Source organism: Benincasa hispida, chromosome 5 (assembly GCF_027475165.1).
Source record: "Benincasa hispida cultivar pf3 chromosome 5, pf3_genome.v1.1, whole genome shotgun sequence".
Lineage (NCBI taxonomy): Eukaryota > Viridiplantae > Streptophyta > Magnoliopsida > Cucurbitales > Cucurbitaceae > Benincasa > Benincasa hispida.
The window spans coordinates 22,706,804-22,734,292 of record NC_143482.1 but is presented as its reverse complement, the minus strand read 5'-3'; the positions used below and the strand labels follow the sequence as shown (position 1 = coordinate 22,734,292).

General features: G+C 36.2%; 1 protein-coding gene across 3 annotated transcripts in view; it reads right to left on the bottom strand.

The window, feature by feature from the left end:
* The window catches only part of CPSF160 (cleavage and polyadenylation specificity factor 160), a 61,398-nt gene that overhangs the window by 2,053 nt on the left and 31,856 nt on the right, over positions 1-27,489 (bottom strand). For all 3 annotated transcript variants that reach the window (XM_039031794.2, XM_039031796.2, XM_039031795.2), the window contains exons 17-23: positions 20,219-21,003; positions 15,403-15,483; positions 15,238-15,303; positions 15,064-15,141; positions 9,314-9,541; positions 832-963; positions 461-637 (exon numbers count right to left, since the gene is read on the bottom strand). In XM_039031794.2, the coding sequence (XP_038887722.1) occupies positions 461-637; positions 832-963; positions 9,314-9,541; positions 15,064-15,141; positions 15,238-15,303; positions 15,403-15,483; positions 20,219-21,003 (1,547 nt within the window). The remainder of the gene's footprint in view (positions 1-460; positions 638-831; positions 964-9,313; positions 9,542-15,063; positions 15,142-15,237; positions 15,304-15,402; positions 15,484-20,218; positions 21,004-27,489) is intronic.

Genomic DNA, 27,489 nt, shown 5'->3' with positions numbered 1-27,489 from the left:
TAGAAATAAATTTGACCATCAATAGCAACATTCAAGACCAGTGTTTTTAAAGCTCTCTCAGGTGCACGCCTAGGCTCAAGGGCAGGTCTGGTGCCTCGCCTTTCCAAGGCGAGGCTCACAAAATAAGGCGCACCTTTTGTGAAGCCTCAAGGCTCAAAAGAGTAATAATTAAGGATTTTTCTTCTTTATTAACTAAAAGAATCAAGTTTACTAAGCTTAAATGCAAAATTTCTTGTTTGGGGTTTTTTCTTCCATATTTCCACTTCAACTATGCTTTCTCTTCTTAATATTTTTATATATAGTGTGCCTCACAAAAGAAAGTCCATGCCTTTTTGTGCACCTTGCACCTTAGTACGCCTTGGACATTTAAAAACACTGCTCAAGACATCTGCCTGGATTTAAGATGTAAATATCATATATATAAGTAAGAGATAAATTGCAGCGAAAAAGTAGAACATACAATGTTCAAGCTCACAACATATAAGGGTGGAACGTCATAAAATGCAATGCCATTCAACTCTGCACCAGTCCACTTGTGTAAGATTATTTTCGGACCAGAAGCTATCAATAGATGACCTTGCAGAGAGGCTAAAGCAGATATAGCACCCTTCAATTCTTTTGAATAAACCTCTGAAACCTGGAACAAGACGAGGACCAAAGGTTGAATATCAATGAGCAAACACTGAATATATTTTGAAGTTAGAACTTGCAAGTTTTTATATTAGCAACCTTCAAATTTCTTTTCCTAGATTAACCAACAGAGAACTTAGATTAATAATTATTAGTAAGACATAGGCAAATAATATGATAGAAAGTTTAGAAATAATATACCAAGGTCTGTGAATTATCAGCATCTTTTCCAACAGAAAATAAAAGCACTCTTCCTCTTGCAGCAACATCCTCCCCTTGCACATATGCAGTTCCAACTGCTAAAAGCGTTTCATTCTCTTTTGTGGTTGTGTTCTACAAAAAAAAAAAAAAAAAAAAAAAAAAAAAAAAAAAAAAGTGTACGATGTCATTTTCTTTCTTTATTTTTTTTTAATAAAACCAAAAGACAGATATAGGAGGTTATAGAAACCAACTTATTGATTAAAGCTAAAGGTACTTTACTAATGGAGATTTCATAGCTCCCTACCTCTCCCCTATCTCTCACCCAAATTAATCTTCCCTATATCTCCCGAAAGAATTCACATGTCAACCTTTGTAATTGATCAAGATTCTTGGGCCCAACACAATGGCAAATTAAGTAAACCTCCTGACATTCCTTAGCGTTGGTACAGTTTCATAATTGGAGATCTATTAGAAAGCTACCTCAAGAAGCAAAGAATTGGTGCTTCTTACTTATTATTTTATTGGAATAAGAAACCAAGCTCTCATTGAGAAAAATGAAAGGAATCACAAGGAAACACCAAAAAAACAGCTGAACAAGAGAAACCTAAACCTACAAAAAAGGGTTCCAATCCAAAAAAGTAGTACCAATTGATTACTACAAAAAATCCTCAAAACAAAAAAGGGTGTTAAATCTAATGATATTTTCAAATTTGAGAGGATATAAAGTATATTGGTCTATATTAATCTTTCATATATGCAACTTAGTCCTTATATAAAAGAGAGACCTATTACAATTAAGAAAAGAAAATAACAATACAAAAGGAAAATATTGACAATTAACATATACACATAAGTGTTGCTGAATAATAGGAATTCCAATACTCTATTACAAGACCATTGGTCTTGGTAAAATTATTAGTTTTAACTTGAATTTTCCATTTCACCAACTTGACATGACCATATGCTGGTGATCTTTTTCTGGGTAAGAAATAATTGCATTGATTACTTGAAATATCCAACGAGATACAAAAAGGACCTATTTTTAGGATATTACAAAAGATTTCTCCAATTTGTAACAAGAAAATTCAAACTATGACTTTGTAGGGGCTGTAAGTTTTTACACCAAAGAAAAAAAAAAAAGCATTGTAAATGGCCGCTTCAAGGACTTCGCCAACGGTTTTTTCTTTATTATGGCAAATTCTAGTGTCTCTCATCTCAAATATTCCATCATATTGTCCTGATTAAGCTAGACTACAGATAAGTTTTGTTTGGCTTTGAAAGGATGATCAATAAACAGCATCCCCATCCAAGCAAAGGAGTCTCAAGGGGGGAAAACAAGGCAAACAAATGCAGAGAAACATTCAGCCTAAAATCTCAGTAGCAAAATGGCAATGGAAAAAAATGTGATGCTGCCTCAATGTCTGATTTGCAAAGACAGCACCATGATGGAGATAAATAGAGCAAATGACATTTTTTGGAGTTGATCCATTTCCATTGTGTCAAGATATGAATGCAGAATTTCCCAAATGAGGAACCTCAACCATTTCGGGCAAGTACATTTCCATATCTGTTTGTAAGATGGCCTGATGTGGAACGCTCAATCATAGATTTAACTGTATAATTGCCACTGTTGTCAAGTTTCTATTAGGAAAAGGTGGTATGGACTACCTTTGTCCCACATCGGTTAGAATGGGATGACCAACGTGATACTTAAGTGGCTTAGCTCTCTCACCTCAATAGCTGGCTTTTGGAGAGTAGTTCTCCAAGAAGCTTAAGTACCTAACAATTGTACTACCTTGGTTCCTAACGATACACCAATCCCAGAAAGTTAATGTCCTGACAGCTAGCCCGGCGATCAAAACCCTCTGTCGGTGCTCCTCTCTGAAATGTCGACAATCGACTCTGATATCATTGTTAGTTACTCAAGCACCTTGGAGAACTACACCCCAAAAGTCAGCTATTGAGGTGAGAGAGCCAAGCCACTTGAGTATCACATTGGTCATCCCATTCTAATCAATGTGGGACAAAGGTAGCCCTTACTACCTTGGTTCCTAATAGTTTCCAAGGCCACTGATATGTTTGGTTGGTATATTGTATGCTAGGAATGGTTTGTATGAATGATGCCCATTCATTGATCTCTTCATCTTTAAGATTACTTCTAAAATTCTATCTTCTTTATTCTGTCTCAATAAAAGGCATCACGAGATTTTGTGTTGTGTTCTTCCTAACGATGGTCAAATTTAAACCGGAGGAGGACCCACCTTTGTTTACCAAGAGTCAGCAACAGGGAAAGTGGTCAGATGTTGGTCTTTCGAGCTCTTTACTGGAGCACCCACCGGGGTATAGAGAATAGTGAGAGGGAATGCACATTGTGTAGTGGATGTAGTAGTGAAAGAAGCTGCATTCAATAGAATTAAGATACCTCCTGACGACCGAAAAGCATTCAAAGCATCCCCCTCAATACCTCTAGAGGTCGAAATGGATTTGATGGAAGGTTGTTCAAAGCTGCTGTATTTGGTCTCTTGAAGGATGACAATAGATGGATTGATTTTGGTGATAAGGTTTATTATGGTAGACATTTTTTTCCAAGAGCTCAAGCCACGTACACTCCGTGACATAATGATCATTAAGGGGGTGTTTGGCTCACCAACATGAGTTGAGTTGAGTTGGTATAATATACCAACTCATTGTTTGTCACACCAACTGTAAATGTTGGTGGAGTTGAGTTCATATATTTTACCAACTCACCCCAACTCACTCCAACTCTCCCTTCCTATGTTTTCAATGACTTTACCCATTGGCCACTGTCACACTCTGAGAACTAACTCCAGGCTCCGACAACCACCTTCGATGACAATTCCAACGACCAACTTCGGGCTCCGACAACCACTTCTGATGAAAATTCTGGCGACGAAATCCGGACTCTAACAACCACCTCCGATGACAGCTCCAGCGACCAACTTCGAGCTCTGACAACCTTCGTGCAACCACCTTCGGTGACCAACTCTGATGACCAATTGGCTCCAACAACAAACTCTTATGACCAACTCCAACAACCACCTTCGTAGGATCTAATAACCACCTTTGACTACAAACTCCAATGAAAATCACTTTCGATGATCACCTTTGAGCAAGCAACTTCGACGACCAACTAGGGGCTTCGACAACCACCTTCGACAACAAACTCCGACAACCAACTCTAATACCACCTACATACGACTAACTTCGGGCTCCGACAGTCACCTCCAACTACAATCTCCAGCGAAAATCATCTTTTATGTTCAACTTCGACAACCACTTTCGCCTAACCAACTTTGGGATTCGAAAACCACCTCCGATGACAAACTTCGACAACCAACTCCAATACACTTTCATGCAACCAACTTTAGGCTTCGACAACCAACTTCAATACACCTTCATGCAACCAACTTTAGGCTTTGACAACCACCTTTGACTAAAAACTCCAGCAAAAATCATCTTCGATAATCAACTTTGACAACCACTTCCAACTATTATAAGACTGATGACTGTTAAAGTATGTTGTAGGGTTGTTGATTATATAAAAAATATTATTTTGTCTACATTAAGTGCAATATTTGTACATAAAAATTTATAATTTTTTTTTTATTTAATTGAATTCACTTATCAAATGAGTGTTAAGAATTTTTAGACGAAAAGTATGTAACATATAACAAAAAAACTATACAATGAAAAAAATTTCCTAAAACATTTTCCAGCAAGAATTAATGAAAAAGAGAGGTTTGTTCTCTAATGATCCTCCAAATTTAGAGGAAATTAAAGTGAAATTGTTGAAGAAATGTGGTGATATTTCATTGGTTGTTACGATGATGGGGGAAATTTAATTAAAAAACTCATGATATAGTAAAAATATAGAGTAACAATAGGAAGAAGAAAAAGAAGAAGATAATGAAATTCATGGAGAAAAATTAGCTAGAATCAAAAGTTTTGATTTCTCTTTGGTTTCTCATTTTATTTAAACATATTTCTACAAGAAATGTAATGGGTTAATTGTTTTTCATTGCCCAAAAAGAAAGAAAGAAAGAAAAAAAAAAATTAAAATTAAAAGAAAAAAATTGCAATCCATATTTTATTCAAACAGAGATGGGTAGAATTATTGAATAAAAAAGTATCAAAACAAAAATAGTAATAATAAAAGCATATTATTTAGAGTTCAAAAAACTGCATCAGATACCCAGATATAGGAACTCAACTCTGCATCCAAATACAGACATATGAACTCAAACCAAACAACTCTGCACCCAAAACACAGACATATAAACTCCACAGATATATGAACTCCATAGACATATGAACTCCACACATCCTATCTCAACTCTACGTCCCAAACAACCCCTAAGATGATTGAGACCCCTTCCTAAGCAAGGCCACAGCCTTTTTGTCATAGGAGATTGAGCAAGACAAATTCCTCGTCACAAGCAATCTTCTATCTTGTCGTGAGCTTGTCTGTATTTTTCCGAGCTGGATATTGTCAAGTCACAATACAAACTACAAAGACAGTCTTCAGACCATGGGGCCAAAGCCACTAAATGAGGCATTGGGTTGAAGGAGCATCTGCCCAAAGAGGCTGGAGAGATAAAATCACACCAAAGTGCATGAGTGGGTTCCAACAACATGGATTGAGAGGGAGAGATGTGGGCGCTTTGATTGGGGCTATACAAGAAGTAATCGGTATCAACTTTTGATGGTAAGGGTCGGTGGATGTAAAGTGCTTATTGCCAGAGATGAAAAGGGTTGGTAACTTGGTTTGTGGTTTCAAGTTATCTTTTCTGATGATAACTTAGGGGTGGATGAAGGTGATGGGATGTCTAATGGAGGCAAAGGAAGGTTTACTATTTCATCGATAGGTGGGGCAGATGGTTGTATAGGTTCCAAAAGGACGAAAGGTTTTGTGATGGAGGATGGTGAGGTACATGGGGATGAAATAGGGGAAACCCCATAAGCCAATAGACGATTACAAGAACCATTTCCAATTGGAGACTAAATAAGATAAACTGAAACGATAAAAAGGGTGTGTTTATCCTTACATCAATAAAAAGTTGTAGATAAAATCAGATCCATAAATCTATCAAAATGGGAGTAAGAATCCTTAAAAATACGACCGTTGTGCTCACACCAAAGGGTCCAAAAGAAAGTACGCGTAAGAACCAACCACAACAAACATTGGTACCATAAAAAAGATGACCCACCATAAAGGATGCCAATATATAAAAAATATGGTTAGAGCTTGTCAAGGACCAACCAAAAGCCTCCAAGATAATGTGCCAAAACAAAAGAGTTATCCACAAATAAGCAGAAGATTCCTCATGACACCGACACATAATACACTAACAAGGTGAAAGAGACATATAAGGCATCTTGTGCTGTATCCGATCAGCTGTATTGACTGCACCAAGACTAAGCTCCCAAAAGAAAATGTTTATCCTTTTACGATTAAAAATCTTTCCAAATAATATAATAGAGGTCTTTAGCAAGAGGCGTAGCCACACCAACCATAACATCTAAAAGGGGTTTAAAAGAGAAAGACGATGAGGAATCCAAAGCCCAAGACCAAGAATCGGATATGGGACCCAACCTAATCGATAATAAGATATGTGATAGAGAAGCCCATTCAACAATCTCCAAACCATTGAGATTTTGGCGAAAGTGCAAGTCCCAAGCTTCAATATCAGCCACCCAAGCAATAGCCACAATAAAATCAAGATGAAGTGCAAGACCAAATAATCGAGGAAAAACATTGCAGAGAATACCACAATCTAGCCAAGGAACCTTCCAAAAAGAAGTAGAAGTGACATTACCAACTCGAATCCATGCATGAGAGGCAATGAAATCAATGGTCTAAGAAATAAAACGCAATGGTGATTTAGAAGAGCCACCTCGGATGAAAGTACACACAGGGCCATTATTGAGGATAAGGTGCGCTGCATGGCCATTGACTACTTTATTTCTCAAAAGCTGCTTTTCATGGTACGGTTTCTCAACTTTGCTAAAAGCTCCATTATTTATGCAAAGTGCCTCAATAGACATGTTTTTCTTCGACATTGGCTTTGCCATTTTACCATAAACTCCGACAAGAATACATATGTGGTGATTTCAATCCTCAATGAAGTTTTCTTGCCTACCTCTATTAGACTTCTGCAAGCTTCACCAATGAAGTTGAAGGGTTCCAAACTCCATATATTAAAAGGTAGACCACGTACCTCGATCCATCAACCATAAGAAGGCACAACTTGGTCACTAAAGTACTCACCATGGCTCCACGGTGAGTATTGTAGTTGATAAGAGCCCGCTCTTTGCCAACCTTTGTAAGAACCCGATTTTGGCTTGTTCTTGGTCCTCGCATCTCATAATGGCCTTATTAGGTTGGAATGGTGCAATGGAGCAATCAGATGTTACATTTTATTGCATCGCTTGAAGGATGCCAGTTGTCACGGTCATGCTTGTCCAGGGCATGTTGCCCATGGCCGCATGCCCGATCCAACCCCCTTCTAGCATACTTTCATATCATGTGTTGTAATAGCTTAGTTAGCTTGCTTTCTTTACATTTTCATTGTAAGTGACCACTCGCCCTTTTGCATATGCAAGGGTGCCAGTTGGCTTTTTATTCAGAATGCACTATATGGGGATAAGACTAATCATCACTTCCCCATACTCGGAGTAGTACTCTATAAAGCTGTTGTTGTTGCTTATTGCTTTCTAGCCTACTACAATCTTTCTTTCTTTATTCACACTCACAAAAACTTCTTACGAAAACCTTTTCTCCAAACCCATTTTCTAAAACCGTTTTCCCTAAAACGGGGGTGGAGGTTGCGAGAGGCACTCGGTGTGCCACCGGCAGTCCGTATTCGAGTTGGCTAACTTGTTCGTGAGCAGGAACAAGTGCCGCACAATCGCTAAGGGAAGCTTCCGAAAGAGCGATTGTGACACCAGTCACCATGAAAATTCTTCCTTTCCAAAACAGTAATATTAGTCAAAGGCCTTGAGAGGTTGGACAATACTGAGGTGGCTGGAAACCTGGAACAACATTAAAGGAGGATGGCAGCCTATTAAAAGATCTTTGTTGACTATTTGTTTTTACATCAACCTTTTCCTTGTTGGCTTGTTTTTTTTTTTTTTTTTTTTTGTGAAGAAAAGTTTCCTTGTACGTGGGTTTGTGTCCTCCATAATGCGGATGCCCATAGCTTCAAACTTATAAAAAGCAGTAAGTCCCATTAAGTCTTTCCATCCTTTTCTTTGCTCTCTAGATGGTATCAGAATACAATTTTTTCCCATTATAATAAGCTTGGCAATCTCCACAGAGTAGTCATTTTTTCTTGATATCTTTTCAAGCCACACAAGCTGGTCATCTAGTCTCAACCCTTTGAAGAACCTCTTGTTCAAAGGCATGGTCAGTAGGGGTTTGATACTACCGGTGATCCATCTCAAAGTGCTCCAATGAACTGAAATAAAGAAGGTTTGTCCTTTGTAGATTCAGTGATACACGCTCCAGAACCTCGAGAGTTTGGGTCTATCTTAATCGAAAAGCTTTTCTTCAATGATTACTATTCTAGAAGTATTCATGGTGAGAGATGGCTGGATTTTCAGAGGCCATTTTCAGGATAGGAAGCTCTGGTAAGAAGGCTGGTTGGGAAGGTTGGGATGGGGGAGGGGAACGTGAGAGGAGATTAGGAGAGCCATATGCTGGTGATCTTGAAGAAGAGCTATTAAGTTTATGAGACATGCGTCAACTCTCCAAATGATGATTATCATCCTTGGGTGGGTGATCCATCTTACAGCCACGAGTGATGTTCCAAATTTCCAACCATAGTTACTCTTGCAAGAGAGCAAACATGGGTGTAACTCAGCAGTAATTAACATGCATTCCTTCCCTTGAGGTCAAAATTTCAAATTCTCATAGCATCACATTAGTACTAAAACAAAAGTTATTCTTGCCAGAGTAAACTAAATAGCCTTGGTAGGAATTCTAGCAAAACTTAGATGACATGTGAACTAATAGATCATTTGGAAGAAGAATCATCGTCATTTCATATTCTGAAGCATCCATACATGCATACATGGAACCCTAAATACATTAAAGGACAACATATCAATAAACTTGTGAATGCAAGACACTTACATCCATTCACAATATAATATACACATTATAATAATAATTAAAAAACAGTAGCTGTCCATATTTATGAAAATAATTATGCTAGCTTTTTTACCCATTTATTCCTTATTTATAAATAATAAATAAATAAGGAATGATCAAAGAACCTTATACCTTCAATATATTATATTTAAATAAGAAATATGACTCTTTCTTTTGTCTTCAACTATTAACTCACCATACCCTATCCCTGTTAAAGAGAACTCCAAAAGAAAGAGCTAGAAATTTGTGGAATATAGGATCACCAAGAATGACTAACAAAGAAAAGGAAAGAAAAGCAAAAGAACTGACCAACAGTGTAACAACACGAATGGTAAGGGCATTTTCAGAACTGTGCATAGCAATTGTAGCCCTAGTTTGCCAAGGGCCACCAGATTTTTCTGGTTCCAAAATCCGAATCTCAAACTCTTCCACAGAGTAAGTTTGCTGCAGCTCATCAGCACTCAAGTTATGATTCTCAACGTGACCAACATCTTGATCAACCATTGATGATAGCACTTGATTCAATGGCTTCTGAACCTGCAGAATATATGCCGCATCACTGTTACAGCATAAGTTTGCACTCCAATAGGGAAGAAAAGCATAGATGAATTAAATTAATTCCCACAGATGGCAAGTCATTAACGATCAACGTATTGCGTGGTAAGAGTCAACATTAATAGTAATCAAAAGGAAATTTCTCTACTTTCCCAAATGAAGAGTATATTATTCACTAATAGGAAGAAATCCCCCATAACTGAAAATGAAAAAAAATATATTTATTTATTATTATAATTATTGTTATTGTTTGGAAAGGAACAACATTCCACCTTACAGCGACCATTGTTCATAATTCATGGCTAATAGAAACAGGAATAGGAGAAGGAAGAACATACAAAATAATTTAAGACATAAGCAATCCAAGAATTACTATTTGTATACAATGGCAATGTAATTTGCTTGCTTTTTCATCACTCCGCTCAAGCAGATTTGTACTGTTAGGCATCCTTGCCATTCTCGTCACCTTAATTGTTGGCATGTAGAAAATGGTGGGGATACGAAGTATCTTCACCTATATTTTTTACATTATTTTCTTTTTATAAATTAAAAAAAAAAATTAATCTATAGCATGTTTATACTGAATTCTGTGTAAAAGCAAATACTCATAATAGCTATATCGTCACAATCTAGACTCTTCAGAACTTTCAAATCCCCAGAATTTCAAGAATCTCCAATTATCACAAATTCCTTGTCTCTTTACTCTAAGTAGCATGTTTCATGTAAACAATCGATCTTGGTCGAATATGTACACTAAGACCCCTTACAGCCATAAGTTCCTCAAAGCAAATGTCTCAACCAATTGTTCTTCTTGAGTTTTGTAACACTAATGAACAATCTCATGTCTACTTCCTCATGGATTTAACCTAAAACTGGTCAAAAATTTTTGCCTTGGATGTTTCCTCAAGGATTTAACCAAAAACTCAATAGCTAGAAAAAAATTTTAATCCTTCAAACTACTCTTGATCATCTCTATTTTCTAGCAGTAACAACACCCTTCATATGATTTGCTCTTGGTGTACCTGTGCAAACCAATTATTATTCTCTACGACATGTTTCTTCAAACTTTAATATGAACTAGTTGCAAGAAAAGGGCAAGGACTGGTGGTTGGGAGACGTCTGTGGCAGCCAAAGACAAGGCAGAGGGGAAAGGTCAGAGACGAAATAAAGGACGGAAGTTGATGGGGCGTGGAGGTCGAAGCTGAAAACGAGGAGCAGCAGGGAAGAACAGAAATAGGGTATGGACAGAGAGAGCAATTGCAATGTAGAGAAAACGAAGATTGACGGCTGAGGGATGCAGGAAGATGAACATTTTTTTAAAATTAATGGATGGTTTGCCAGTTCAAAGTCATGAATATGAACAAAAATCAGTTTAATTCTCAGCCGTTGTAAAGAAGAAAGAGAAACGAACCAATAACTATTTTAATGCTAGCACGGGTTCCACTTCCAAAGGCCCAATTGATGTCTCGGCCAACAAGATATTATTTTTTACCATTTAGCTTCAGGAAGAGTATACGCTCACTTTTGTTCTGATAAGGTTTCATCCCATCTTATTTTTGACTTCTAATTGGAGGTCTTGTTCCCATTCAGTCAGACAAGGAACCCAAATTTGTTTCGGCTTTGAATGACGTGGTTCAGCTTCCCATAGGAAGTGTTAATTGCCTTTGGAAGTATTAGCACTCTACAGTCTATTGATTTAAAGAGCGGTAAAGAGGATGTGGGCATTGAAAGATCTTTGCAAGTTTATCCTCTTTTTTACCGGTGAAAAAAGAAGCAATTATCTGCAAAGAAACATTTAAAGTTCAATTCAGATGATCTTGAGAGGTCTTATACATGTCCCCTAATAGTAGAATCACAATCGGAAGACAATCTACATCTTTTGCCTCATGGTACGAATTTTAGCCAATCAGTCACTAATATCCTAGGATCAAATATTTCTTTTGTTAAAGGAGTTTATAAACTAGTCATCCCCCATCTATTGGACAGTCTTTCTAATTTCAACTCTAATGGAGATTTAGCTATTAGTGTAAGTGGTGAGGATATTATGGACTCTCAGGCACAAAAAGATCTTGTTGAGGAGACTTCAGAGGTTTACTTTACAAACAATTTTGATACCTTGTTTGAAAATGGTGAAAATGTTCAAGCAAAAAACTCACCCATAATCCCTGCCAAATTCTCTACTTTGAATGAAAAATGTGGTTTGCAATTGAAATCAATGCCACCTCGTTCTCTTTCAAACTTCAATTAAAGAAGAGCTAGGTGGTTTGTTCCAAAACTAGAATTATTACTTTGGAGTTCTTGTGTTTTTGTGACTAAGCCTGACTATTTAGCCCTTAAGAAGTTGCGTTATTTTTCATAATACTTGCAAGCTTGGAAGCGACAGTTTAAAAGTTGGTTTGCTTTGTGGTTTGGTCCTCAAGAGCTTCTTTCCTTGTCTTCTTGATGGTCTTCAATTGGCTTTGGCTTTAAAGTTTATGCATTCTCTAGCTTTGGGTTTCTTTTCTAGAGTTGGTTTGTTAGGTTTTAAGAGTTTGCTTTTTGGTGTTTTCTTTTCATTGCATCGCAACAGTATTATCTTCTTTTGATTTTCTCAATTTCTCTCGTCTCTTGAAGGTTGATGTATTTTTCAGCATTAGTCTCTTTTCTGTTCTCCATGAAAAGTTGTTTTCTTTTCTGAAAAAAAAAATAATAAATAAATTGGAGGTCTTATATATTAGAGCATTTAGTTTCTTTTCATTATATCAGTGAAACTTTTGTTTCCTTTTCAAGAAACTAAATGGGAAGATATTTCCATGGATTTTGTTTTAGAGGATTTGATTCTATTTTTGTAGTTGTTGATAGATTTAGTACAATGATCCACTTTATTCCTTGCAAAAAGACTTCAAAACTTTACATGATTCTCACCTCCCCTCTCCAGAAATTGTTCGTTTACATGGTATTCCTAAATCTATTGTTTAAGATAGAGATGTGAAATTCATTAGTTACTTTTGAAAGTCATTAGGGAAAAAGTTTGACGCTAGTTTACTTTTCAACACCACTTGTCATTCTCAAACTGATGGCAAAATTAAGTTGATCGATTGTACTTTGCAGAACTTGGTTCGATATTTAAGTGGCAACAACCCTAAGCAATGGGATCGTTGCCTTCCTCAAGGTGAATTTGCTTTCAATCATATGGCCAATCAATCCACAAGGAAGTCATCATTTGAAATCGTCCTACTGAGCTTAAGCAAATCTTATGACTTTCATTATTCAGGAGTTGCATGATGAAGTCCAAGCATCTTGAGGAGGCCAATGCATTCTACCAACGTCGAGATGATGCTCATCGACGAGATGTTTACTAATGAAGTTCTGGTCATGGTCCATTTGTGAATTGCTTGTCTTCCAACTGGACCCTTTTCTTTCTTATCCAATATCAGTCTGAATGCTTACAATAATGATCTTGCTCCTTCTATGTGCAGCAATTCTATCTTCATCATCTCGAATCTTTCTCCTTTTCATGCTCCAGATGAGTTTTCCTTGGCTGTTTAAACTTGAGGACAAGGTTCCTTTTCAATGGAGGGGTTTAATGTAGGAACATCCTCATGTTCTTGGCCTTTCTCGGGTGTTATTTGCCTTGTCTTTTCTTGCATTATCTTTTAGTCTTGGCAGTATAGTTCTTGGGTTAGATCTAGTATTCGGGTGCATGTAGTCTTTCTTGATCCGTTTGCCTTTTTTTAGTTTGCTTTTCTTTAGCAAAGTTTAGCCTACTTTTACCCTTGTAACAGCCAGTTAACTGACTTGTACTTTAGCTACTGCCTTCATACCTATAAATATGAAGGTAGTTTCCCATGTGGTGGCTAATAAAATTTTGAGGTATTTTTCAAATCCTTTTGTGCATCAGGATGAATGGGAGAGGACGAAGTACGAATTTATCAAGTATTAATAATGTAAGAAGAATAGGGATAATTGAGTAATTGGGTAAAAGTCTAGGTTAATTTCCATTTTACCCCACTTGTATTAAAAACTCTATAAATAGGAGTCTTTCCTCTCATGTATCAATGACAAATGATAAGATTTTCCTTCAAGAATTCTCCAAGATTCGTAGTCTACATCAATTTGGTGTTAGAGCACACTCGTGAAGGGACCTAATGGCAGGTAAAGGCTCCGGTAAGCTCTTCGACCCTCAACCTCAAGATGCGGAAGCATCTCTCTCTACTTCTCCTCAAACCTTGAATCAACGAATTGGAAATTTAGAAACTTCTGTGAGTGGTTTATTGGATAAGATGATTGCAATGCAAACTCCAATGGTTGTTATGCACCAATCAGTTGAGAAACTAACTTTGAAAGTAGGAAAGATAGCCAATAATTAACCAAGAATCCAAGATAATCTTATCTTCAATCAAGAAAACCTTAGAAACAGAGGCAAGAAGATGTTCAACGAGTTCTTCCAAGAAACCAAGAACCAGCAAGATTACTTCAAAAAGTGCAAAACAGAGATGTCTCGAAGCCTAAACACATTCCATGCCATCTTCAAGTTCCCAATTGTCCACAAGTAAGGCCTATTCCACATGTAGTTGGTTTGATTTTGAAACATCAGAGGACGAAGAAGTTGGTTGGCAAGGTTTTTCTCGGTTTCCTATGAAAATCATGATCAACAACACCGATCCAAGAAAGTCAAGGAATGGGTTCAAGAACCGTTTCTAGATCAAATGGGCAATCAACATCATGTCCAAGAACGTGCTGCCAAGATTCAAGAACATGATGCCAAGATTTAAGAACATCAAGAACAAAGGAGACAGCATCACAACAAAGACATCCACAATTTAACTTGGCTGGTAATCAAGAAATTGTCAAAATCTTCCAAGAGGGGTGTAGCAAGAAATCCCCAGGGGCTTTCACCAAGAAGTACAGCCAGGAAATTATGTTCAAATTCAACCTCCAGCCCCTCACATATTCCAACAGAGACCTTTTCTTCACAAACACTTGGGTTTCAATTCAGATTCTTCAAATGATGAAATCATAGGCAACCCATTTCAAGATTATCAAATTCAGTATCTCCATTTTCAAGAAACCTATCCAACTTATCATAATGGTCGCATCACCTACAATTTAGACTTGATGACGACCAAGAACCTTTCCAAGATTACCAAGTTTAACATCACCAAAAAGTGAATCATCAACTTTGGCACCAAGATTTGGATTATAGAATGAAAATTGACCACCTTGCTATTACCCCCACTTGTATTAAAAATTCTATAAATAGGAGTCTTCCCTCTCATGTATATGTCAATAACAAATTAATAAGATTTTCCTTTAAGAATTCTCCAATATTTGTAGTCTACATCAATTAAAGGCTTCATCACCAGAATAAGTCATTAGTTCATATGGAACCAAAATTAAAGACAATCAAAGAAAAATCTATTTTGAACTCCAGGCCACGAACTCTGTACATGATGTCATCCACAGTCAGCAAGTCATCAGCTGAAGTAAGCATATGGAAAGAAAGAAAATATAGAAGTACTCACAGGCGCTGAAATTATAACCGGGTACAGATTCTTTTCATGGAAGTAGGTGACCTGGTGTGGAGTTCCTTTCAGTGGAACCTGAGCAGAAGTTCAATATTGTGCACCAGCTAAAGTTAATGAAAGACAAACAGATTCAAATAAAAATAAAATTAGAAAAGGAAGGGCAAAACATACTTTCTGTACCGGCCAGTAATTATCGTAATTCGATGTAGATGGAAGTTGACAAATCTTCAAAACACCCTAGGACATGCAAATACCAGTAAATGCTAAGAATCATACACAACAATCGTTGGTTAAAGGCTCAATGAATCACAGCAGAACACTATAAGAATATCTGACCTGTGATGTGACATATATAAGTCCATGGTTACAGTTTACATTATGTAGCACTGTAAAGGCAACAATGGGTCCATCACATAGCTGGGAAAGACAAGGCAGTTCTCAGTAACACATTCTTTTTCAATTGTCATAAAGTAAATCCAGGTTAAAAGAAAGATGGAAAAAAGAAATAAAAAGATTGAGAGTTAAGGAATATACCACATATATTCCTAAAATTTATTTTTAACTATCAAATTCTTTCATTTTGAACTCTTGAATCAAACATTTTCATTTTTTTTACAAGGTACAAACGTTTTACTAATTAATGACAAGGAACAAAAATGTTAAAAAGAGATAAACTCCAAAAGAGTGAAAAAAGAAAAAATAGAAAAAGAAACCAAAAGCTTAATAAAAACTACTTAAGGAAAACGAAAGAATCCTAATGAATAAAAATATCATTAAAAGAATAATTCACAAATAAAATAGAGAGAGAACAACATTGGGAAGCTTTAGTCTTAGCCAAATCAAAACACTCAAACTAACATCATGACTGAATCAAACATATTCTTGGTTGATCATTTCCTCATAGAATATTTCAAAGAATTAGACTATCCAAATGTGATATTCTTTTTCTCGACAAAGGTAATTGTACAAGTCAACGGTGAACTACGGTGGTTGTAACTTTTTATTATTATTAAGGCTTCCATTGAGAGAGACCAAGGAAAGAATACACCAGAGAACAACAAGAAATGACCACAAAAAGTGGAAACCAACTACTGATATCCAATCATATACATTAAGACCTAACAAATAATTACAAAAAAGCTTTTCCACCAACACCCACAATGAAACATTAAATCTAATAACAGACCAAAAAGCACTCAGAGAACAGTCAGTCTCTCTAAAAACTCCATTGTTCCTCTAACCCAAAAGGCACCACAAAATAGCACATAACCCCACCTATCACAAAAAATGGCCCATTTCATGGAAGGGAGGATGGAAAAGGAACTCATCAATCATCTCTCTATAACCCCCATGCCTAGCAAAAACGAGGCCAAACCCCTCAAAAAAACCTACCACAAATAGTATAAACAAGATCACAACTCCAAAGAATACGGTCAAGATCTGCCACCTACCTTCTACAAAAAATGTAACATCACGACCTAAATAGATTGGGCACCTTCCTTATGAATGTTGTACTATGTTGGTAGTTTTCCTTGTAGGCTTGTCCACGTATATACATCTGAACACTTTGGAACCAACAAACGAAGTTGTTCCCATAAATTGGATCGTAGTAATTTGGACATTTGGAGTATTGTGATTGTTTGAAACTTTGGCCATCTGTAACTTGTTGTTTGACATGGTAGCTTACTGTTATTTTTTCCCTTTTTGAAGAAGAAGAAACTAGACAGATGGAAACTCCATATGAAAGAAAACCAATCAGGTCAGGGAACCTCTGTCATGTGGAAGCATCTAGCTGCTCCCCCAAATGATTTAAATGAAAGGTTGTCTGACAATTTGGACGTTCGGAGTATTGAGATTGTCTAAAGCATTGGCCATAATGACTTGTCATTTGACATGGTAGCTTACTGTCAATTTAAAAAATAAGGATACAAACAAAATGATTTGAAGAAACCTACACAAAACCCCCAAAAAAAAAAAAAAAAAAAAAAAAAAAAACAGATGGAGACTCCACAAGAAAGAAAACAAAACAGGTTAGGGAACCTCTATCGTGTGGCAACATCTGGCCACATGTTGAGATGACTCGCCATTGTACAATGATGTTGAACGACGACGACGATTGAAGTTGAAGCAACGGAGGCTAGGGTTAGTGTTTTCTAGGGTTTATTTCATTTACTGGTAAAATTGGAATCTTATTTTAATAATTCCTCTCTTTCACATTTTTTTTAAATGGAAACAGAGTTTTTCATTGATATAATGAAAAGCGAGTACAAGTTACAATATAGAAGATCAGGAGGTGCACATGGACATCTTAACTAGATTGACACCCCCTAACCACCTGCATCATGTCCAAAAAATTGTTACCAAAAGAAAGGGAACAAATATCGAAGTGCAATGAATCCAAGTACAAGAATTACAAAAACTGATACAGCCAAAAATACCCAGCCACAAAACCGGACGAAAACCTAACTCCTAATTTGTACATCAAATGATAAGAAAGTACAAATATAATTGCTAATGATCTTGCTTAAGAAAGGAACTCTAGTTTAAGCTTATGTCTTGCACGGAATAGTCTTCAAATTGCTTAAAAAGGGAACACCATGAGGAAGATCCTTGCTGACTCAAACCAAACCTGCCAGTGGGCTGCTTTGTTGTGAAATACGCATTGGTTTCTTTCAAACCACAACTCTGTTAACAATGCTTTAATCACATTATTCCACAGTAACTTGGGAACCGAATTCAATGAGGGACCCTCCAAAACCTGCAAAATCTTATCATGAAAGCAGTTTCCGAAAACCCAGCTTGTGTCCAGAATTTTTAGTAAACTCTTCCAGCAAGATAAAGCATGAAAACATTCAAAGAATAAATGCTGCTGGGTTTCATTTGCTGCCATACATAGGGGACAAAATGGAAGGAGTCAATCAGTGGTTTGGGAGTTTCCTTTGTAATACCTCCGAGCAGTTTAAATAAAGCTAAATCATTACCCATACCGTTATGTTAACTCGGCACGGGCTCTTGGATTTCCAAAGTGCCTTTTCCAATCTTCTTTTTAATGGGGAAGAATGTTGGAGATGTTTGACCAGTGATTTAACCAAGAAAATACCATCAGGTTCTAACGATCAAGAGCGTTTATCGGGTCTGTTTAACACTCCCTTCTGGTTGGCCTTACCGGATGCGTGCCAATTAAACAAGTCTTTTCCATGTATACTTTTGATGACTTGGTGCCAAAGGGAGCTTTCTTCGTGAAAATATCTCCATCCCCATTTAGCTAATAATGCCAAGTTTTTCACCTTCAAACCTCCGAGACCCAAACTCCATCCTTTTGATATCGAGATATCACCTCCCAATTGATCAAGTGATTTATTTTGCCTCTTTTGTGTCCCTCCCAAAAGAAATTTCTCATCAAACATTCTATTGAGTTTACTACTTTTTCCAGCATTAGGAAAGAGGACACAAAATAGGTGGGAAGGTTAGATAAGACCAACTTACGAAGCGTTGCCTTCTCCCTCTTGATAGATTGTACCTTCTCTCCACTTGTGTAGCTTCAATCGGATTTTATCTATTACCGATTGCCGAAAGGAAGCCTTCTTTGGATATCCCTCCAAGGTAAACCAAGATACCTGAAAGGTAGGCTGCCAACTTTGCAATTTAATCTGGCAGCTGCTGTAATGATGTCCTGATTTTCCACATTAACTCAGATTAGAGCTAATTTCTCCCAATTCACCTTTTGGCCTAAACACCACTCAAAGAGTTCTATGATTTTCTTTAAATTTGCTAACATTTCCTCCTCATATTTGCAGAATATCAATGTGTCGTCCGCAGAATATCAAAGTGTCGTCCGCGAATTGATTTTCCACATTCCTCTCTTTCACATTTTACAATCATACAAATGGTTTGTCTTAAATAGAAGCAAGACCAAAAACATAAAATAAAAAATCCTACCAAACAATCACATTATAATTACAGAAAATATTGATCAACAATTAGGGCATAAATCAACCGTTTCCATTGTGGGGCTTTGGGAGAGAGGTAGCCCTCTCAAAAGGCTATTGGCATATTGCAACTTCTCTTAATATTGCAATATATTACTATCTTTACGTTCTTTTTGTTTCTTTGAGTTTTCTGGTTAGGTGGTCTCATAACCTAAGAAGCACGGACACCGTCACGCGACACGGCGACACCGACACGGCGACATGCCAATTTTCAAAAAAGTAGGACACGACACGTCGGGGACACGTTATTTTTTTTTATTAAAAAATTAAATATATGTCGTGAAATAAACATATTGGGAAATATTCCATTTAAAAACACCATTAATAACCATACAAGATACAACCACAACCATAGATAAGATGACTAACGGTCCAATATGGAGGTGTGGCCGGCGTGGAGTTTTGGGCGTGGAGGTGTGGCCGGCCGTCGATCGAGTGGGCGTGGAGGTGTGGCCAGCCGTCGATCGAGTGGGCGTGGAGGTGTGGCGTTTTGGGCGTGGGGACTCGGGGAGTTTTGATATTTTGAAGAAAAGAAAAGTGGAAAGGAATAATATATTTTGAGAAATTAAAATAAAAAACACAAAAACCTAAAAGTTTTGGGCTTGGGCAGATGCTTTTGGGCTGCTAACTTTAGTTTTATAAGCTTTCATTGTTTTTTCTTTTTAATTTTGCAATGCAGTGTCCCAGAAGTGTCCCAACCGTGTCCCACCCGTGTCCCTGCCGTATCGGAAATTTAAAAAAATAATAAAATATTCGACACGCTAGCTGGCGTGTCGGACACATGTCGGAGGCGTGTCGAGACGTGTCGGTGTCGGACACGTGTCCGACACTGACACTTGGCCATCTTAGGAGTGTCGGTGCTTTATAGCTCATAACAATAACCAACCCAAGTACAAAATGAAATTTTTGACTTGTCACTGACCCGCAAATAAAAAACATTAAAGTAGTTGATAGATTTTCCCAAGGAATCCAAGTTGGGTGGTACAGCAACTTGCCGACATCAAACAAAAATGATTGATCCAGTGGTATTCCTTCGCATGAGCAAGACTAAATGAAGCACAACTAATTAACTGATATTTCAGAACAATATTACAACAAAAAGAATGCCAACACCTCATGCTTTCTAGATCTTATGCAATATTAGAAATAGATTAGACAAATACCTGAGGGTGAACTCGAAGCCGTTCTCTAAACACCATAAACCAAGCAGGTCTTGACCCACAGAGAAATAGCCCCTGATAACCAGAAATATTCTTGAAAATAGATAATCTACGAGACAAGGTTCCATTTGGCATATCATCCCTTCCTTGTATGTCCAAGGGGACACGAACAAATCTCAAATTTCTTAACCTAGAAGAACTCATATTGCTTGAGCTAACAGAATTTTCCATGGAAACCGAATCATCAATTTTAGAGGCACTGTCTGTACTTTCAAATAAATAAGCATGGTAACAAAGGATTGTCCCATCTGTCAATATTCCAAAAAGAAATGGGCGGCTATGCTGCCCTGACCACCTCTGCATGGCTACCTCAACAACCTTCATATTTTGTGAACTTTCGTTCCTACCATGGCTAATCAATTCCTGAGAATTTTGATCAACCTTCTCAGAATTTTTCTGCATGTCTGACACTTGAAAATCAACTAAATGTGATTTTCCAGAAACAAATTTATCCACATAGAAAACGCTAATGAAATTAGGTACGTCAAATATTTCAAGGTCTCCACTATCATAACAAGCAACACAATATATGTCCCCCTGATCTTGGACTGAGCCATCGGTACCATCAATTGTCTCACCAATTCCGGTAGAAAGCCATGCATCTGTACTTGTCTTCCGAAGCCATGGCTCAATGCCCTTATCGTGATAAAGAGTACAACAAGATACACATTTTCTTGAACTACCAAAGGCAGCTGGTGCAGATACAGAAACTGAGCAAGAAGATGGATCTGTGACAAAAGGAAACCACATGAAATGTTGACACGAAACAGAACATTTCAAACATAAATGAGAACCATAATATTCCCTTATCCTTATATAAAAGATAAACAACATCAAAGATCTTATACAATAAACAAGTTTTAACCCAAGAAACATAGACAAGGACATGTGACATAATTGTTAACTTCTGAAATGGAACGCGTATTGAAATCCCTGTATTGCTATGTATTGTGTATATTAAGATTCAATTCGATAAATACCATTTAAATATAAATATAAATTGCAAAGCTTAAAACAGAGAAATAAATACTCAAACAATAAATAACTCCAAAATAAATTTAAAACATAAACTAACTTCAAAGTTACAAATATCCAAGAAAAGAAAACATCAACCAACTTCAAAATAAGCATGGAAAAACATCAACTAACATCAGTCATTGACTTCAAGATCATTTGGCAGGGGAAAAAAACAAAAATGTAATTAAAAAATAAATAAAATTTATCAAGTTGCCAAGATTGAAGAAAATGAAAGGTTTCATCAGCTTTGATAAATGGCATGTGTTTGAGAGAGAGAATGGAAGATGTATGCTTTAAATGATATTTTGAATATTTTTTGTTATAATAAAATATTTTGTCCCGACTATCAAGTATCGCAAATCAAACAGTCATTTCATTTTCCTCATTTGTTTTTTCTTGTGCATTCGCTTTCTTCTTCAACGAGAAACCCTATCCTCCTCTTTTATCTTATTCAACATTCTTCAATTCATCTTTCATTTTCAATTTTTCATCTAATCACCAGCGAGCCAAGAATTCATGTTCTGGGATTTTTTGTCCATGCTACATTGTCACTAACTGCTTCACGAGGCCTTCTTCTTCGGCTCAAACAACACTACAACCCAAAAATAATATTTTGCCTGTGTTTTCTTAGATTTACTGATTCATGAATTGAAACAATCCAATTCAAGAACACGTCATATAATACAGTATCTTGAATCATACAATACAAACAATTTTTTATTCAAAACCACAATTTGAATCATTTTTCTTTCAGTTCGATTCGAGCAGTGTCGGAAATAAAGGATGAACTCCTTGTTAACATTTGTCTTTTTCTTTAAAACAGAAACAAAGCTTTTCCTTGAATTAATGAAATAAGTCTAAGGCTCAAAGTACAAAATAGGAAACAAAACATAAAACTCAAACTCGCCAGTACAAAAAGAGTAATACAAGACTAAACAAAGATTTAAATATTTGAAGAGATAGAAGCCAGTTTAGAAAAATATCTTGAATTTAGTAATCTGCAAAATATTTGGAGAGAGCACCATGTAGAAGCTTTAACTTGAGCAATCTCATAATGATCAAACCAAGGAAGTGGTTTATCATGAAAAATGCATTTGATTCTTCTCAAACCAGATTTCAGAAAGAACAGCTTTGACCACATTAGCTCACAAAGTCCAAGATTGAGCTTTTAAGGAAGGGCCCACTAAAAGCCAGATGACATTGGACTTGAAGTTATCACTCAAAACCCATAGAAAGTTGAACATAAGAAAAGTAAGTTTCCTCCAATGTTCTATGGAATAACAACATTCAAAGAAAAGATGTAGAGAGTCTTCATTATCCACCTAACAAAGAGGACTAACTAAGGGCAAAATCGAAGGACTTGGAAGCTTCCTTTGAAGAGTCTTTGAACAACTAAGCACCCCAAAAATCACAACCCAAATAATGATGATAACTCTCCTTGGATAGCTTGATTTCCACAAAGCTTTATACAACATATTATCTATGGGAGGCGACATCACCAAATGTTCAAAAAGAGAATTAACAGAAAAGGAACCTAAAGAATCCAATTTCCAGCTCTTAGTATCTTGTCTATCAATCACCCTTTGGCCCTCTCTAAAGATGCCAATAACCGTTAAAACTCCAGCACTTCATCTTCCTTCAAAAATCTTCCAAACGTGATTGACCATGACTGAGTAACTGGATCCCAATGATTTAGGATGGAGCCTTTGGGATGAGAAGCAATTCCAAGTAAACTTGGGAAAAGAGAACTCAAAGAAGTATTCATCCAAGTATCTTGCCAAAAAAAAAATCCTACTGCCATTGCCAAGTTTAAAAGAAGCAAGATAGTCTACTCGTAACCAAACTCCAGAAATGTTGATCCAAGAACTTCAAAGACCTCTTCCAAATTTACCCGAAGTATACCAATTATATCCGCTTCCATGAATACTCTCTTGCGCCATAATACTCTCTACAAATTATAACATAATTTTCTAAAGTCACTAGAAAATCAAGAAAGCATGTTATTCCTGCATTTAGAAAATTTCAGGAAGCCAAGTAGTCAATAACATAAGCCACTAAATTGGTTCTTTGATGGATTGAAAACATTCTCAAGTATTTTCTATTCGTAGGAAAAAGTTATTTGATTCTGGGCGTATGTTTGCTTCCTTCCATTTTCTTTTTCTTTATGAAATTCGAGGATGAGTATAATTGATGTAGGGAGAATTAGGGGTGATAATGGTCTGAGTCTGATTTATATGGAAGAGATGGGACGTAACCAGCAAGTTCCTTTTTCAGCTCCTCTTCTTTGTTGGTTCGAAGTTGCTATGGTTCAAGAGAAATTTAAAGATGACTTCACGGCTATTCACTTGTCCAAATTTAGATCATCTTCTGGCTGGCGATTGTGCAAGTTCTGACTCACTTCGATAAAAAAGGTTGGATGGGTTTTCGGGAAATGGAAAAGGATTTCCTCCCATCTCTGGAGAACAAGTTGCAATTAAAGTTTGATTCTCTTAATCCCTTGAAAGTAGTAGAAAATTTTCAGGATAAGGTTTCTTCTTTTTGGCTGAGAAAAGACAGTGATGATGATCTGAATTTTCAGTCACTTTGTGTGGTTTCCAGATCGTTGGCTCACTATTTTCATTTTTCTTCTGAAAACAGAAACAATGAAATAAGACCTTTAATTGATTGTTAGCTCACGGTTCTTTAAAGAATATTCAATTTTTTTATTAAAAAAAAAAGGAAACAATACTTTTCATTGATGAAATGAAAAGAGACTAATGCTCAAATTACAAAGATACAACAAAATAACAAGAACTAGAACTAGAACTAGAACTAGAATTAAGGATTAGCAGGTACACCTGGCTATCTCAACTAGATCGACATACCCATAGTACCCTCATCACATCCCAAAACAAAATATGATAATGACAATAGAATACTTTATGTCATAAAGATATAATTACATAGATTAAACGAAAGCATTCCAATTAAAACAAACATCTTGAACTGAATAATCGGAGAATTTCTTGGAAATGGACCACCAAGAAGAAGATTTGACTCTAGCAATCTCAAATTGATCAAACCAATAAAGCAACTTGTCTTGAAAGATATGCTAATTTCTCTCCAACCAAATTTCTGATAAAATTGCTTTGACTCTGTTTTCAATTCAAGATTTTTCTCAATCCATTCATGGATGATGAAGCAATATTAAAATAGGCAATGACTTTTTAGATTTGAATTTTGGATGGTAAGTGGAGACAAGTTGGGAATTTTCATCTGAAAATTGGTCACAAGAGGAGCATTCTCATCCAAAGCTAATTGAAGGTTATGGCGATTGGTGCTTTGAAGAATCTTCCTTCGCCTTATTGGAAAAGATTGCTTTGAAGCTATTGGCCAGCATTTTGGAGGCTTGGTTTGCATTTCTTCCAATACACTCAATTTCATTAACTGTTATACTGCTAAAATTGAAGTTAAGAAGAATCTTTGTGGGCTTATTCCAGCTAAGGTTGAGATTTTTTATGCAAAATTTGAAAAATTTTCACTTCATTTCGGTGATATATATTTAATAGATCTTCTAGATATTATTCATGGGGATTTATCTGCTGTACATTTTTCAAATCCTGTGGATTTACAAAGGGATAAAACAAGCTCTCAGTTGCTATGGTCATTGAGGTTTTTTTCAATATTTTTTTTCCCAAGTCAGTGTCTGTTCCTCGGTTTAATTGGTTTGAGCTTGCTCGGATTAAGGTCTATTCTTGGTGCTCTCCTTCCAAGTCTTTTGCAAGATTCTCTATTGAAGATTTATGTTTTTGGAATGTTATTGTTTTCTGATTAGTTCTTATACTCATTGATCAAAAGCTTTCTATTTTATTACTGTCTTTGTACTTTGAGCATTAGTATCATTTCATTATTTTAATGAAAAGCTTTGTTTCCTTTTCAGGAGGGAAAAAAAAGCGTCAACACGGATTCAATTTGCTTTTTGAGAAGCTTTATAAGGGTGATGTATGTTTATCTCCTATTTTAGAAATTCAGCACAATGATCGATTGTTAAATCCATAAGATTTGAATTTTTTACAGCCTGCTGATTTGAACCATATCCTCCTTTTTTGTTCACAGAAGGCAATTCCCTCTCTAGTTCACAAAACTCAGATTTTAACGCATATATTTTGGAAGAATCTTCTGTAAGATTGATGGCATCGTCAAATCATGAGATTTTGCCTCAAGAAAATGTGTCGTATCGACAAGCATCTTGCTCCTCTGAGTCATTCAGTCAGTCAATTATTTCTTCTTCTGGAGATAATGTTAACCTAATTAAAGGGGTTATTTGCTTTTTTCTCCTATGGAACCTGTCCTTTCTACACTTATTCATGCATTTGATTTCGATGGAGATTCCAAAGTTGGTTTGAGTAGTGTGGAGCATTTTTAGAAGAAAGAGTGTTAAAAAGATCCTGATCTTGTGGACTCATTTGCTGATGTTTTTGAGACGCTATTTAAGGATGATGTCCAAGAAGAGCCAGTTATAATTCCTTCCTCAGTTCCTTCAAAGATTTCATTTTTAATTAAGGCGTGTGGTTTACACCTCAAAAAAGTCACTATATTTCCCCTCTCGTAAAGTTTTAAGGAGTTGTAACTTGTTTGTCAATCATAATTGGATTTCTGCTTCGATTATTAGAGATTGTGTACCCTTTCTGGGGTTGCTTTATAAAGGGTGGTTAGCTTCTTGTTCACTACTTTTGGAAGTTTTACATGGTGGAGGGTTAATATTACTTGTTAGGCTCTATTTCGTTCTTCGATTGGAAGATCTTAGAGTGTTAGGAGAAGGTTTTCTTTTCAAGTTTCTTGGTGATGGTTCATCAAAAGCTTCTTTCATCAAAGTTTTAGTTCAGACATTGTTAAAGAGTTTTCAGTTTTCTCTGTATTGGTCTATTGTTTTCATTGGTTGGTGGTTGCTTTTCGGGTTTCTTTGATAGTTTTGTTGTATCTTTTGTTCTTTCAAAACTTGGAGGACTTGCAAGTCGAAGTTGTTTGAAAGTTCATCTCTATTTGGTTGTATTTGTCAATCGCATCTTTTTTTCTCTCTCGTTGGAAGAGTTTGTATCTTCTAAACTTTTAATCCTTTTCATTTCAATGGGAAGTTCTTTCTTGTTTCTTAAAAAAAAAAAAAAAATACAAGGTTTTCTTACATAGAATATAGACCAACTACCAAGAACAAAAAATTCTTACCAATATATATGATAAATATACAAATCTAATATTACAAAGTTATAAAGGAAATCTAACAAAATCAATCAATGGAGATCTCCTAAGTGAGAGATGCCTTCTCGTTGGTTAGGTTACCAAAAGCCTCAAGATTCCAAGCTTTAGGCATCAATTTTACTCCTTTGTGCTCCATCATTAAACCATGCTTGGTCCATAGACACGGGGTTGTTCTTCCACCGATAACTAGGAGTGTTCAAAAAATCCGATGACCTGAAAAAACCGATCAACCCAATCCAACCTGTGCAGTTTGGGTTGGGTTGTGCTTAAATAAATGAAAATTTTATGGGTTGGGTTGGGTTGGTTTATGGGTTCACCTAATTTAACTCAAACCAATCATCCGAACCAATCCGAATTTATTATTAACTTTTAAATATATTTTTTTATTACTTATAACACAATTGTTTATACATATGTTGATTTTAATTTTATTTAATTCCAATATTTTTTTAATAATTTATTCTTCAATAACTCTTAAAAGTAGTTTCTTTGCACTTTAGAAAGAAAATTTTCACCATATAAATTGAAATTGAGTTGTTAATCTTAATTCAATATATGAAAATAATTAAATTAGATTTTTACATATTTACGTTTTGCTTCTTTTTAGAACAAAATTTTAAATAAATGACCCGATTAACCCGAACCAACCCAACCCAAATATTTTATGGTTGGGTTGGGTTGGGTTCATTTTTTAATAAGGGTTATTTGGGTTGAAAAAATTTACAACCCGAACAATTGGGTTGAGTCTAAAAATCTTCAACCCAACCCAACCCAACCCATGAACACCCCTACTACCGATAACTATGAAGCACCACTCTTGTTAACAAAGAAAAAAATTTAGTTGAGCAAACACGACTCTTAGCAAGAAGCACCTAACGAGACAATATAAAATCAATATACAATCTTGTTAAATCATCGATTGACCAAAAAACTTGAGTTAATGGCTTGTGGTAAATTAAACT